At 48.0% G+C, this 16,180-nt stretch overlaps 1 protein-coding gene across 1 annotated transcript in view; it reads left to right on the plus strand.

Moving 5' to 3' along the window:
• Positions 1-16,180, plus strand: part of LOC135394529 (uncharacterized) — a 46,079-nt gene that overhangs the window by 3,819 nt on the left and 26,080 nt on the right. The window contains exons 2-3 of the mRNA XM_064625309.1: positions 5,859-5,919; positions 9,221-9,306. Coding sequence (XP_064481379.1) covers positions 5,859-5,919; positions 9,221-9,306 — 147 coding nt within the window. The remainder of the gene's footprint in view (positions 1-5,858; positions 5,920-9,220; positions 9,307-16,180) is intronic.

Here is a 16,180-nt window from a genome sequence, read left to right on the forward strand (position 1 = left end):
CGAAATATCGGCAAGTGTTGTATCTGTCTTAACCGTGTTGTCCCCACTACGACGATTCTCTTGGTGAACACCAGCAAGTGCGACGCGCCAGTGTGGGGAACCACCTTCTACCCACTACCCCGGACACTCCCCAGATGTTTGGGGACACCCTCTCCAACCTGTGCATCTCCCAAAGGGGACCTTTGTTTCTGATTTTGACACATGTCGGCAATGGCACATGCAGCTGTTGGAGCTTTGATCTAACTGATCTAAGGATGATATCCCAGCCCACAACGAGACCCACCCTGGGGTGCTTGCGATTCTGGACAAGGCACTCTGTTATTCCCTCCAGGCAAACCTGCAAAACTCGTGCTGGAATTGCTTCTCACCAACTCCTGCGTTTGAGGACACCATATAACCTCCATTTCTGAGAATCTGTAGCTGTTAACGGTTGTAACCGCTTCAAGTTTTTAAAGGTACACTTGATTCTGCTCGGTGTCCTAACCATAGCACCTGGTGGCCGGCGAGACAGGCGTGATTATTTACAGCACGTCTCAATGTAACATTCGTACACTGGGTTTCAAGCAAATAAGCAGAAGTTGTCCGCCTTTCGATAAAATACGTTTTGGAGGTATTCCCATTCTGACACTGATCCTTTGAAAATGACCCCTCCCAGCGGCAACACCACTGAGGAGACCGTGCATTTGTTTGTGAAATCATATATATTTCAGAAGATGCACACAAGGCATGGGCAGTTCATTGCTGAGGGATTTTACTCCGATTTTACAGCGGTAGCTGTTATGTGCAGACCTATTGCTAGTTCCGTCACCAGCGTGCTCCGCACAAAACGGCGAAAGATGCGACGCAAAAGGAACGTGAAAAAAAAAGGGGGGGGGACTGCATGAGCGTGCGTGGAGAGGAGGTCATCACGCCACAGCGCGCAGCTTTCCTCGTCAAACTCGTGTGCATCTTCCTTCAGTGCACACTGACCGCTACAGCACCACTCGGAGTGCCTGTCTGTGAAGATGACATCAGAGAGATAGATACCCAGTGGACTCGTGATAGCCGTGTGTTACTTCTGGCCTCGCACCACAACGGGCCGGATGCGCGACTATATAATCTACACAATGACACCTTGCCGCACTAACAAGCCCCTCCTCGTCGGGGGCTTCAACGTGGACGTTTCAGCGGGCACGAACACAGCATTCCCAGAAAACATGTCCCATCAACTAGACCTGACGCTACGCACGGACGTCCGCCAACCCACCGCCAGACACGGATCGTGCATAGACTTGGTCATTGAAAACAGCCACTTCGTTCAAGGCATCTCACCAGCCATTTCAACGACCACAAAGCAGTAGTCATCACACTGAAATAAACACAAACTTTAATGCGTCCTCACTCAAACACACACAGCTAGCTGACGCTGGAATTCGCGTTACAGGAGTCGTAACTGTCCTTGAATTTTTTACCCTTCAAGCATATATCAACGTCTAGGCTCCCTAGGAATCATATTGTCACTAAAAGTAGTTTTCATTTTTTTATTTTAAATTCATTTTTATTTTTAAGGGCCTATACAGGGTGCTTCACATAAAGTGATAAAAAATTGTAACTAGCGACGTTCTCGCGGGAGGATTGTGGGACTTTAGGCAATTACCTTCTGGAAACTTTTGCCGCCATTTTGGACAATTTTTAATTGATGGCCATTTTTTTTTTCAATTGAACTTCGAAAATTGCCACGCGAACCTCACTTTTGTTTCACAGAAGTATGAAGTCATCCACGGATAACCACAGACCCAACAAAAACTATGCACAGTATCGCAACAGAAATAGTCGAAAAAATTAGTAAAAATTCGGCTTTAGCCCCGGCTGCTTGCTTGTGGCAAGGAAGGGCACCCGGAAGGTGCGTGGAGAGGAGGAAGTGTTCCCGCCTCTTGTTTTACATTTATTTCCCAGCTTTGACCTTGATGCTGGTGACAACCGTCTTACCGCAAGGAAAATAAAACAACTGTCTTGTCACCAAGAAGGCAAAACAAATGAAGGCAGAGAAACTTCCTTCTGTTGACGCGCATTTCGCTCGCGCTTCTTTGCGAAAATTAAGCAGACGGGGCTAAAGCGTAATTGTTACAGATTTTTCGACTATTTCTGTTGTGATACTGTGCATAGTTTTTGTTGGGTCTGCGGTTATCCGTGGAAGACTTCATATTTATGTAAAAAGAGTGAGGTTCGCTTCGCAATTTTCAAAATTCAATTGAAAAAAAAATCACGTAACTAGAAATAGTCCAAAGCTTTCGTCAGTGGTGGCAAACGTTTTCAGAAGGTAATTTCCGAAAGTCCCACAATCCTCCGGCGAGTACGTCGCCAGTTAGAATTTTTTTATCACTTTAGGTGAAGCACCCTGTATATTAAGACATTACATAGGGGTGAGACCAGATACAAGATTTCAAATACAAGGATTTTTTTTTCATTGCGTGTTAGCACCGCGAAGCAACTGTGGCTATGAGCGGCGTACAGATGTGGACAGACGGAGAGAGGACAACAGGAAGGAGTGGGGGACAGGGGGATTAGTGTGCGTCCTGGGCCGACTTCAGGGGGAACTGTGCCGACATTCAGTCTGGAAAGTCTTCGGGAAACCCAGGGAAAACCTCAGACAGCACAGCCGGCGGTAGGATTCGAACCCACCACCTCCCAGTCTACAGCACGACCTTGGTTACCACCAACGAGCGGACGCCTTAGCCCACTCGGCCATGCCGCTGGTGTGACTGTTGTGTGTGAAGGTTGTGACTTAGTGAAACGGCTATGTCCTCCGTCCGCGCCGTTTCGGTTTCGTTGTGTCTACTAACGTCATGATAACGTCACGGTGACGTTTCTTCGGTACAGTTCTATTCGTTGCTATTTTTTAATTAACCATCATTCAGATGTGGGCATTTCGACCATATAGCGCTTCCTATGAAGTTTGACGACACGTATCTTCATAACTATTCAACATATTCAGCTTCACAAAAGTACCACATAGCTATGATAATGAATACTATTTTGTGAAGTAAAATAAATGTGAAAATCGCCGTGCATCTAATACACAATAATGAATTCGAGAAGCCGTAATGGGGGGTAGTACGCGTCGGACACCGGTACACAGGCGACGGCGTAAATAATATTTCATGACGTGTTGGAAGACTGGAAGTGCTGACTGGTTTCAACGGAACATTTAACGGAATGTTTATCCTGTTCTCAGTCTGACGGGCTGCGTAGTGCGTACATATAACAGCTCTTAATATCTGTAAGTTAGAACTCCCCAAAAAATCGCAGTTTCCCTACTTGCAAACAGTTCTGCCGCCGGGCACATATCAATCTGACCTCCCAGTCTTTGGGCTTCCTGCCATTCCCGCCCAATCCCTTGCTCTCTCTTTCCCTCCTCACATGACATATGACGCACGCCATGAGGCGGAGCCTGTGTGACTCGAACTACAGCCGAAAAAGGTATCCCCGATTATGCGCCGCAGTCAATGCACGGGCTACATCCTCGGCTCGCGGAGGTATACATCTATGGTTGCAACAACAACTTTATTTTTGGCTTTGGAGAGTGGTGAGGTTCATCGCCACAGGCGATACTCTACCCCATTGCTGGTGGGAATGTGGGGAATAAAATAACGAGCCCCTTCATAATAACGATCGAAGTCCGATGGTGTCCAGAAATGCCAGAAGATGTTTAAGCACAGAGCGTTGCTGGGCTGGATTAGGCCAGGGACCAAGCAATTTCGATAGGGAGAAGGGGCGAGACTCCAGCTGACGAAGAGACTCGGAGAGTGTGGTTCGGGAAGGTTGGTAGTGGGGGCAATGAAGAAGAATATGCTCCAGATCCTCAAGAACACTACAGTGGCAGCAGGTGGGAGAGTCAACTTGCCTCAAGCGGTAACGCCGCTGAGCTGTAAAGGCCACATCGAGGCGCATTCGGTGGATTAATGCAGCATCTTGACGAGAGGTGTTTCGTGGCATGCGGAAAGCGAGCGTTGGATCAACTCTGCTCAACATAGAGGGGGGAAGTATGTCGGTTGTCCATTGGCGGGAAGCCAGGGGTGTCACTAGGCGTCGCAGAATTGAACGGCGGTCTCTCTCAGCAGAACAATACTGGTCCGTTTCCGATACGAGAGTGCTGCTTCTGCGGCGCTGTCGGCCTGCTCGTTCCCCACGACACCACAATGGGCTGGAACCCACTGGAGAACTAGCCTGTGCCCTGCTGCGTAGAACCCTGCTGGTAAGCCATTACCACATCTGTGACGAGGGGTGCGGATGGGCCTCGTATGCAGGAATTTTCAATTGCTTGAAGTGCAGATTTGGAGTCTGTGAAGACTGCCCATTCCCGCGGTGTAAAATCAGCGATGTGTTGTAGAAAGAAAAGGGTGGCATAGAGTTCCGCAGCTGTGGAGGAGGTTGGATGTGAAAGGCGTCTTCCGTGCACTACGCCTTCGGATGGTATGACGAATGCTGAGGCGGACTTATTGTTTTGGGATGCGCCATCGGTATATGCCGCCGTAAACGTAGAAAACTTCTCGTCTACCAAAGCATGAAAATGGGCTCGGAGGACTTGAGGGGGGACCTGATCTCTTCTTTCCAGAAGGTTTGGAAGGCGTACAAAAGTGGGCGGTACCGGTAGAGACCAGGGGGCTTCCGGCGCTATAGTGTCCTTAGTTATGAAGCCAGTGATAGTCTGGCATGTCCTCTGCGCTACTCGATAGAAGTCGCTTTCAGGGCGATATCGAATTTTCCTGAGGAGCGGGTAGCGGGTAATGTGAGCACGCAAACGGAGGAAGTGCCGAGCCGTTTCACGTTCACGGAGAACCTCAATCGGGAGCTCACCAGCTTCAGCCAGTACTTGCCGTGTTTCAGTCATTCTTGGAATTCCGAAGCATCGACGAAGGCTTCGAGCAAACAGGGACCGAAGTGTATTTAATGAAATTGTTGATATCCTGTGCAGAATAGGAAGGCTGTAAAGCACAGTCGCCCTCACCAATGCCGCGTGAACCGCGAGCATGGAACGCTGATCACAGCCCCATCCTGAGCCAGAAAGATGTTGAATTGCGGGGAGCCATCGCTGCACTTTTGTTTCAAGATATTTAATGTGCCGAGCCCAGCGCAAGTCCGAGTCGATTACCACGCCAAGGAAGCGGTGGTAGTGTACCGGCTCAAGCTTCTTTGTACCAAGCCAAAGAGGGAAATTGGCCATAGCTTTGCGCATGAAAGGGAGCTCGACACACTTTTCGGGTGAAAGGTCCATCCCAAGGTGCGTGAGGTACGTATGGATATTATTTAAAGCGAGCTGCAGGCGGCGTTGTATGGCTGGGCGTGATTTTCATACTGTCCAATGGGCGACGCCATCTGCATACACGAAAAACGACACTTTACGAGGAATTACTGATTGTAGGCCGGCCATCACCACGTTAAAGAGTGTCGGGCTGAGAATGCTTCCTTGGGGGACTCCTTGTGGAACAGGATGCTGAGGGCTTTGGCCTTGGGACGTACGGACAGCGACAGTTCGGTCCGTAAGGAAGTCTTGAAGCCAGATGAAGAGCCTACCGGATACCCCAAACGAGCGCAAGGCGTGCAGCACACAAATGTGCGTGTCGGTATCATATGCGCGCTTGATGTTGAGGAAAAGCGATAATGAACCTTAAGTAAAGTACAAGATGTACTTCAAAATGCACTTAAAGTACTAGAGTACCTGGGACTTTAGGTATCCCCATGACTGCAACTCATTGAAGTCAGTATCCAGTACGTAGATGAACATAACACTTTCCACAGGTAGCACGGCTATACATATGTAAAAAAACTAATTCTGCTTAGTGCTCTGCTTCTTTGAAATATTTTTGTTTTGTTTTCAGATCTCGTTCACCATCGGGTGGTGCACTACCCTCGCAAAAACTGGAGACATCTATTTTGGCAGTAAGTGCTAGTTATACCAAAAAACTATCTTCACACTGCCCCACTGTAAGTAAGGCTGGGCATGGAAGCCTGTTAGAATTGGAAACTGGTCTTCGGGGAGCATTCCATGGCGAAACTTCTTGTTTGGTTCACTAGAAATGTCGGAACAATTAGGCAGGTGGTGAGCTGCCCTTCTTCAATAAAAAAATAAAAATAAATAAATACATAAACTACTCGGACTACGTGAATTGCTGCCAGTTTGTTTCTTTGCTTTGTAATATTATGGTGAACTAGAAAGACTGGTGTGTTTATCGGCCGCCGTTACGTGTAGCCGCCGATGTGCATGCCGATAGGTGGCGCCAACTGTACCTCGCCAGCAGAGCCGTATATAGAGAGAGTTTGGCCATCTTTTGATCTTTTGCCGCTTCGCGGGCGGAGCCTGTTTTGACGTCGGAGTCTCTTCACCACCGCCCAAAAAGCTTGAATCCAAGCGAAATCCGCTTATAAGCCAAAAGGAATCCGCCGTTTTGATGCAGTCCATCGGCTGGTCGACAAGAACTTTTGTCTCCCTCAACGTAATCCCGGCTTATGACCAATAGGCGCCTGTGGAATGGGGGCTTTGTTACCATACTGAAAGGTTTCAAGGGCGAAGGGTTCTGGAAGGACGCTATACGCACGTGTCTTCCCCTTGCATCGTCAAACACGCTTTGCATCAACATGGCGTCTGGACAACAATAGAGCGGGGCGAATGAGGTCGTGACGTCGGATGACGCGGTTCAAGTTAGGCTCCTCCTAATTTCCAAACTCTCTCCATAAACAGCTCTGCTCGCGAGCAGTGCCGTGTATTAAAAGGGAGTCTGAAGCTCTACCCACTTTTTAAGGTCTCTGACCAATCACCACTCGAAATACCGTTCGGTACAGTACAGGCTATCCTTAGTTATATTTCGTCCTTATTTACCGGGTACCACCATGTTGGGAAACTGGACTGGTTTGAATTGAAACGGATAATCCTAGCAACATACCGAAACTATGGATTTTGCTGCCACTTTCATGCTGTGAATATATATCCTCATGTACGCATTTGCAAAAGTAGCTTCAACTTTCCCTCCGCCATTATTATTTACGCGAAAATGACATGTTTCGTCGCTACAGTTAGGCCTAGGTAAGACTGCTATCCAAGAAAATAGCAAGAAAGACGCTACTGATGCGTAACATTTTGCTTTGTATAATTGAATTTTATTTATACATACATCTTTACGCGTTTTCGATTCAGTCTACTTACGTTACGTGATTTAGAAGTTCATACTGGCAGTCGTCTGCTACGATGGTGGTGATGGTGGTGGTGGTGGTGGTGAAAGGGCTCGCCGTTGTCGGCCTCACGGAGGTGGACAACGTCACGACTGACGCCCTGGGGCATGTGCGTCCTGGGCCGACTTCTAAGGGAACTGTGCCGACATATGTCTGAAAGCGTCCGAGGAAAACCCAGGAAAAACCCCAGACAGCACAGCCGTCTGCCGGCCGTCTGCTACGAATAATAGGTTCTACTGTTCTCCTGGCCAATCGCTTCTGCCAGCAACCATTTCTGCGATTCTGAGCCTTCCCAACATGCCTCTCTCCATGCAGATGGCGTTCATAAAAGTGGACGCAAAATCCGTCATTTTGGTCTGTCACCAGTGATATCCGATTCAATAGAAGTCAATCGAGTTTCTCCAAAATGGTGGCACCCACTAAATATGGGTGAGGCATGGAGGAAGGAAACACAAGGAGCGGCTCTTCCCTCCAGACTAGCGTAGCCACCCTCTAGTGGTCGCTCCAGTCAAAATCGCCATTGCTTCCTGTCCACCATGTGATCCCCTCTAAAGTTTCGGTTTTGCAAAGCTTTGTTTCTCGCGCTGCTCTCCGTATGATTTTGCTTTTTGGAAGTAATCTATTGTGAAAATGTGATCAGCGTCGTAGAAATGACGTATGGTAATGTGTCCCTGTCCCGACTGCGGCTCTCGAACTGAAAGCAGCTCTGCCACGGGAACGCGTTTTGTTCGTAGTACACGGTAACTTGCTTTAGTTGCCAGTGTGTCTTCGTGTCATCTTGAATTGTCCATTTGGGACTCAAACACAAACTCTGCCGCAGATTCATTTCATATATTATGTTGTTGTGCAAATCTGATTAATGAAACGGCATTCTTTACCACTTAGTCAAGAAAAGTACATACGTAGTAACCGTTGCCACACAAAATGTTTCCGGTCCCGCGTACTCCTTTTGCGTTCTGCAGGCCTGCGTTTGCGTCCTGCCTGCGTTGCAGGCACAGTAAACATTGGAACACACAGAAATAAAGTGCAAGCACGCGTTCAACGTAATACTGCCATCTGAACTGCGACACAACTACAGCTCGCGTCGTCTGCTTTGCTGGAGGCATGCTGTCTGGAGGGTCACGTGAGCGGTCACGTGGTAGACAGGAGCATCCCAGAATGCAATGCGAGGCCGGCTACGCCCGTCCCGATAGAAAACTGTCGGAAGGGCCGCTCCTTGGGTTTCCTTCCTCCATGGGGTGAGGTATAAGTACTGGACGGCATGCAATAATAGGGAACTGTATTTCGACCTGTGCTAGATACCCAAAAAGTGGGTGGAGCCTCAGGTATATGCAGGCCCATTAATGACCAGACTCCTTTTTAATACACGGCACTGGGCTAGGGTGCCCAGAATACTAGCTCCCTCTGTGCAGAGGGGGATAGTATTCAGGCATCCTAGTGCTGGCGAAGCTCACGTGCTTGTCTTCAAAAGAGGGACCATGCGCTCCCCATGCATAGAACAGGCCGAGTCGCCGAGTCCTTCTAGTTCACCATAGTGATATTTAGGCACGGATGTATCATGTTATCGCGGTGTCACCAAGAGGACAATGAGACGGTTGGTCCCGTGCTATACATTCCTTATATGAATGCACTGGTATCACCCCACACAATTTCCCACCTACTGTGACAAAACATGTGGTAGCCATGGAAAGGGTGCGACTAATGACTTTTGTTCTTCTGCTAGCTTACGAAAGGTACAACTAGAATGGCGTTGAAACAAAAAGCAGGCGACCTTCTCCTTCACGTTTTTGACGTTATGCCCCCCCCCCCCAACAACAACAACAACAACGAAAAAAAACTGTCTGTAGAGTAAAGCATGTCAGATCAACAACACCCATTCAGAGTTGTGCACTGTTGTGTAGGACACCAGATAGGAGAAGAGCGACGGATCACAAGCTTGTCGCATCATGGACATTACGGCAGGCGTAAATGTTTTGCTATCTCTCTCTGATGTTTCGTGCATGTTATCTTTCAGCTCTCGATGGGCTAGACGTGTCTCAAGTTGTGTTCTGTATCATTGGTGCTGTGTTGTCCGTCATTTGCGCGGTAGGGGCGTTTAAGGTAAGTTGTACGCAAGTAAGTCTGTCAAGCCTTTCACCAAGCAGTATCACAAATGCATGGTTGCTCAACAAACTTGCATTGGTTTAATGATGGTCTCGCACGAGAGGCTTGGATGTACTGTCCCATGCTGTCTAACTAATCATACATATGGCAACAGAAAAACTGTCTCATTGCGGGTCTTTCAAAATTGCACCAAACTGGAGGTGTTTTAATTCCCTAGTGTTTTGTTAACGGCGTGCTAAAAAATTGCGGCAGAAATCACTGTGCAAGTTGTCATTGAAATGCGATAGCACTTATGAGCTAATTGCGGGCATTCTCCAACTATGGACAGTAGAGGTCTACTTGGCAATCACTAGCATGTCTCTGTCCCTGACGAAGACACTTCCCGTCGGGTTGTGGGAATTTTATCGACACTGGCTAGATGCAGATTGTACACTTCATTTATGAAGTCCGCGAACCAGTGCCCGTGTCTTCTTTATACCCGTAGTGAAGTCTTACGTGACAATCATGGGTATGTCGTGTTCCTTCCAGTTTCTACGAAGGTAATACATGCAATATAATTGAAGATGTTTGTAAGTCAAACGTCGCCATGCCAGTACTGGACAGCTGTTTCCGCCACGTAACACGTGATACCTTCCGTCAGGGTGAGCTAACTCACCTCTGAAAGACCAGTGCAAAGCCAGTGAAGTATACTAGGGATAAAAATAGCCGGAGCTCTTTGGCTGCACGTATAGCATATGTTTGTAAGTCAAACGTCGCCATGCCAGTACTGGACAGCTGTTTCGGCCTTCTTGGGCCTCATCAGCGGTACGCAGGCAGGCAACGTTCATTACGAGCTCCGGCTATTTTTATCCCTAGTATACTTCACTGGCTTTGCACTGGTCTTTCAGAGGTGAGTTAGCTCACCCTGACGGAAGGAATCACGTGTTACGTGACCTTCTGACGCCATCCAGTCAAACGTTGCCTGCCTGCGTACCGCTGATGAGGCCCAAGAAGGCCGAAACAGCTGTCCAGTACTGGCATGGCGACGTTTGACTTACAAACATATGCTATACGTGCAGCCAAAGAGCTCCGGCTATTTTTATCCCTAATATAGTTGAAGAGTTTGACTAGAAGGAATCTCTTAATCTTGCCTTTTGAGCATCCCGGTGTAATGTACGGTGTGTACCAGTACGATGTGGGTGGGGAAATCCTTGTACCCCACTCCTACCCCGCATAGGTTGGGTAACTTCGCCAAATTATCCTGGCGATGCTATCGTAGAGAGCATCCCAGTGAAGGCCACTGAGGGATGCTCGCGTGTATTCGATGGGTAGTTCTCCGCGACAACCCGGTTCCCAGAGCATGAGGGACTGCACAACCCTTCCACTCCTGTACGGGCGTATCCGAAACCCGACCCCAACCAATCCTTCTTTTTGCGGGCCTGGACTTGGTCCGGGTTTGACCATTATGGGCCCGGGCGTTGCCGGGCCTAGGTCGGGCTCGAGCCTGTGTTACCACACTGTTAATGGACCATTTCCATGTACGCGTCGCTCCTGGCGGCGAGAGACTACAGGAGATTGAGGAGATAGCAGGATAACATTTGTTTTGAATGGTATAGCCTGCTCCTGTGGAAGCACTCAACACACGATACACCCCAAGAAGACACACGAAAACTTGCTAAGGCATATTCATAACACGCCATGTTTTCATGTCAACCATCAATGCGACGCTCGTACAATTCGACGCAACACATTACAGGCCTATGGCTTCAGTTGCTTGTGCGCCATAAAAACTCCAATCCTCATCATCATCATCACATTGCAAGCAGTGCGAGAAGCTTCAAAGTGCATGCGCCAGCACCGGCAAAGAGGGGACGAAAAGCGTGGCACGTGAGTTCTTCGTCGGCATCCACACGGGACCATCTTTCTTCATACGCCCAACGGCACGAATGCAAAGCTCCCGCTTCCTTCGGTGATGCTTGTAAGGTGGGAAGCGGAAGAACCATACACCGACATTTATGCCTTTCATGTCTCAGCAGTTGACACATTACAGGCATTGCGAGAAAAAGCTTCGCCAACTCGCTTCACAGCCTACAGCATGTTTTCATGTCAACAAACATAGTGGCCGCCGCAAGAAGTGGCTGGGCATGCGCAAACGCGTACCCAGAAATGGCCCGTCAACTTACAGCACGCTACACTGGGCCGGGCCGGGAAACCTAGGGATTATTTGGACTTGGACCGCGCCAGGTACGGAGCCATCAGACCGGGCCCGGGCGTGTAAATCAAAGGAAGGCCGGGACGTGCAATGCTGTAGCGTGTTCTATACCTTATGTACCTTTGGTGAACTCGCGTGGTCCCTTCCTGGCAGATTTCTTTGCCAGATTCTGAGCACTTGCGTTCGCTTGCTGAAAATGTAGCAATCTCGCGTGGTGTTTTCGTAGCGCCGGGAATCTGCCAACCAGTACTTTTTTTGCCCAGTCCCGATCTGGTTGGGCAGCACGTTGCCGAACTGTATCCGGTGTCGTCACATCCGCACCCGAGGGTCCGCATTGACTTTAATTGGCCCGCACCACAGGGTAAGGTGGGGCAAGATGAGACACGGAACAATATGAGACATTTTTGCTAGAAGCCGCCTGTCTCAAAGACGCGCTGCTCCACGCGCTTGAAACTTTACTCATAGGTGGCTCTGCATGTCCGCTTTATTGCACGTGAGAATAGGAGATATGCGAAATGAAGCGCCCTCCCTTGCCCGTTAGCGAAAACGCGCTCGCGCCATTTTCGTCGAGGCGATGCTTGGAAAGCATGGCCCCGCTGTTCCGTGTACACGGTTTGCGTTGCCCCTGAGTAAATTTGACTGAATAGTGGCAGCTGAAAAGGGCTTCTGTTGTCATCATATGTGTATGCGCCTCGTGTACCACTGCCTTAGTAAAAGTTTGTTGTGCAGCAAGGCAGCAGCCGGCAGCATAGTGTAAAAGACACTGCAAGCTTTTCGTTCTGCTTAGTAAAGAATCGTCTGATTACCACAACTTTTTGTCGTGAAAAGGAGTGCGTATGTCGAAACTCTGAAGAACAAAACACAATGTTATTCAGTAATGATGAAGGTGTCACCGCACTGCTGTACTAGCAGAGAGGAATAAAACGACAAAAGGGTGCGTATTCATGAATTGCTGTAACTGAGCACTAGGAAGAAAATGACATGAAGAAAAAGCCTGAAATAGTATCCTGTAGTTGAGGCTACTATCGGACCAGACTAAAGCTTAACGAGTAAAGCTTAACATTCTCGATAATTCAGAATTAATACGAGTATGCAGTCACTTTAGAATCAGACATTTACCGCTCGTTTACGCACCACTGATGCAGAACCTGAGAGGCAGACCCATAATTTGATATGAGTGATCCTGATTTGACTCTTTTTGTAAAATCACTGAACTTATGGTGAATTATATCATAACCCGCAGGTGAATTGTCAAATGTGATAGATTGGAATATTGTTTTGCATATGTACCTAGTGCGCTCTCTTGACGTACATCCTAACTCCAAATAAGCATGTGCACAATAATTTGCGGTCTCTACATGTGTTCTCTACTGTGTTCCAGTTTCTCGTGCACAAGGGAAAGTAAGAAAAGAAATTAGTCGAGCCACTAAATAGGCCAGAACGCGAGAATAGGACATAATCTATGAATATTTGCTTTTAAATCTTATTTGTGTTTGTGTGTGTGTTAAGGAAGATCACTTTTTGTAGTTGAACTACGTAGGATAAAACCACTCTTATTACAGGTTCAGAATCATGGCATTTATGTTGATCAAATTTTTTTATTAAATAACAAATAAATGTTGGTCATGAAGTCACATGCTCGACAAACAGGTCAAGTCGTGGCTTAAGGAGAGCAAGCAGCAATGATAGAACCAGATACCTTCCAACATCTAAATCTGAAACCTAGCACTATATAGTCTAATTATATATCACAACTACGAAATGCAGCAGCACTACAACCGTGGCGTGGGTACCAGAATCTCAAAACGTTAAGAAAGAGATTGTTCGGCACAGTGCGGCAAATGGTATGAAAAACTCCTGCATCAAAATATTCCCTTTTATAAGACCAGTATCTCATTTAATCTTACCATCACAATATCAGCTAAAACTAAAAAGTGAAGTATTACAGAAAACAAAGTAAATGCAAATGCCGAACGTCGATGATAAATGCCGTGTGAGATCTCGCTGAAAATGGAATCGACCGTAAAACTATAGGACTATTTCTGCTGCTGAGACTAGAGTTCTGAACAGTTTGTCATTCGTACATTCCGCCGAAATGTTCTGTACTCCACCGAGAAGCCGTGCTTCAAAAATCGCGGCCGTGGATACCTCTTTAGCGGAATCCCCTCAAGCCGCACTGCAGCTCGTGAGAGATCTGCCTTAGCCATGGCGGTCGGGAGCGGCGCACTCGACAGATGGCGCTATTTCGCATATCTCCTATTGTCGGGATTGGTGATTGCGTTGAAGAGAGAGAGAGAAAAAAAAACTTCTGCCTGGAATGTCATTACCTGCAAAAAAGGACCGTCCTCGGTGCCTCTGTCGGTAACGTGCTGGCTTGCTGAGTTCAAGACCGTGGGTGCGATCCCTGCCGAGGGCGGTAGCAATACGGGGGAGGTAAACATTGCTTCCAGCACCATGTGTCGGAGATTTGCGGCGCACGTCAAAAGAACCTTACGGTCAAATTATCCCCAATGCTACCCTGCTGCACGTGCAACATGTCGCCACACTGCGCAGACAAACCTTACGTGTAGCATTCCAGTGCCGTTATTTATTATATTATAAATATATACCTTGCATCGGGTTCTGTGTGGCTTTTATTGCGCATCATGTGGGCGGATGGGCTCAAGAGGGTTGTGTAGGGGCCTACGTTCTTTCCTTTTTCTGCTTGGATTGCAAAAACTAATTTGCATAGTTCATTACCACGGCATGGCTCATCTTGCCCCACGCGATGTTTCGTCTTGCCCCGAGGGATGGGGCAAGATGAGACAATCTGCATTTTTGAATTTCTTGTTCTGTGCTTATTTTAGACCGGCTACATCCGTTCTGCATTTACAGGTGGCATTTAAAGGCATGACTGGAGCTAGGTAAATCGGAAAAAGTGACATTCAAAACACCCGAAACTTTCCTAAGCAGTTCGGACTAGTCAAACGCAGTGGGATCGTGAAGAAAGGTACCTTCACAAAATTGTCTGTTCTTGTTTTCTCATGCCACAGAAATGCACACGGGCAAGCGGGTCGCTCGGTGCTCCTGTGGCTGTCAGCTTTTTTTTTTAAAGGGATGTGAGGGCGAGATGAGCACTGAAGTTTTCTCTACCCTGCTTCCATATTAAACCACCTGGTTACTGGAGTGACTGGCACTTCATATTGTCAGGCACTCTGGAGCTATTTTCAGAAAAAGGTATCGAACCGGTATATAACACAAGAAAATTGCCCCAGAAAAGTGGTAGATTGAGGTAATTTTTGTCCTTCCCCCAGGAAAGGTGATTTTTCCTTTCCCATATAGTGAGCGAGAACAAGAGTTGCAAGGGCAGGGGCAAGGGAATAGCGCATTTCCAGGGCAACAACAAAAATCTAAATCTCCCATTCCTCTGGGGTGTTTCGAAAGTTAATTAGTCAAAATTGATTAGAACAACGCTCCAGGAGGTCGCCTTTGCACCCATGAGGTTGCCCAATTGAACAATAATTTTATTTATGTTTATTTTAGTGTTGGTGCCCATAAACAACCAAGTGCGGTCTACTGAATGGTGCACCATCCAATGACCACAAAAGTTCGTAAAAAAGTCATACAACAAGAACAATACAACAAATGAGCCAAACTATGTCAAACTAACAAGATGATTGACAAAGTAATGAATTGAAACTGTGGGAGGCCCTATGAGAAATCCAAGAAAGATGCGAAAATATAAACAACGAATGCGAAACTTGATTGCAAAAATGTTAGCATTGCAGTTCTGTGTGAGAGTATTCACCATTAACAGTGATCGATTAATTGGGCATAGCCGGTGAGCAGAATGAACATGAAAAAAAAAACAAAAAAAACAACAACAACAGGGAGACATCTAAGAGCTGATACATATCATTGTTGGACATCCAAGACTTCTGTACGTGCAGAGTAGAGACGTTGGAAGTGGCAGTCATAGTGGGCGAAAGGCCACTTCGTAGATCCATGTTAGGTGCAGTTGTAGGATTATGACTGCAAACATTTATGTCTGAAGTAAAAGGGCTAAGAAGACAGCACAAAACGGACGAACGAACAACACACGCAACAGTCATGCAGTACGAACAGGCCCAACGATATGCCCTTTCAAACATTTGTGTCGGTTGGGCCGGAGACGGTTACATCTGGACGACAGAGAGGTATAACTTCGAACCGCCTTGTAGAGGAGGTGGTCTTCCACTACATGAGCCCCGACCGGCGATGATGGTATGCCACGGAGAGGCGATGACGGTGGCCTATCTCCATGGCCGCGCCGGTGGAACTGAAGCCGGTGCTCCACGCGCGTGGCCATCGTTGTCGTCGTTGTCGTCGTCCGCTACAGGGGTCCCCCGGCCGTCAGATGCGTTGCGGACGCATCGCAAGAGCTGGAGTTGAGGACGACCGTGGTGGACGTGCAGATGTGGTGACGTGTGGTCGAATAGGGGCACGGCACACGTTGGCGGCGTTTGAGAGGGGATGAAGACGGGAACAGCATCTGTGTGTAGGTAGTCATCCTTGTGGTAGGTGTGGACGGGAACAGCGATCCGTCGCAGAGAGAGTGAGGCGCTCGGTGTCGTGGTCCTGGGGTGCCGGGACCGGCACGGGAGCCGAAGCTCGATAGTCCCAGGTGGCGAGAATGAGGTGCCGAGACGGGCTTAAGTGCGC

Source organism: Ornithodoros turicata, chromosome 5, assembly GCF_037126465.1.
Source record: "Ornithodoros turicata isolate Travis chromosome 5, ASM3712646v1, whole genome shotgun sequence".
NCBI lineage: Eukaryota > Metazoa > Arthropoda > Arachnida > Ixodida > Argasidae > Ornithodoros > Ornithodoros turicata.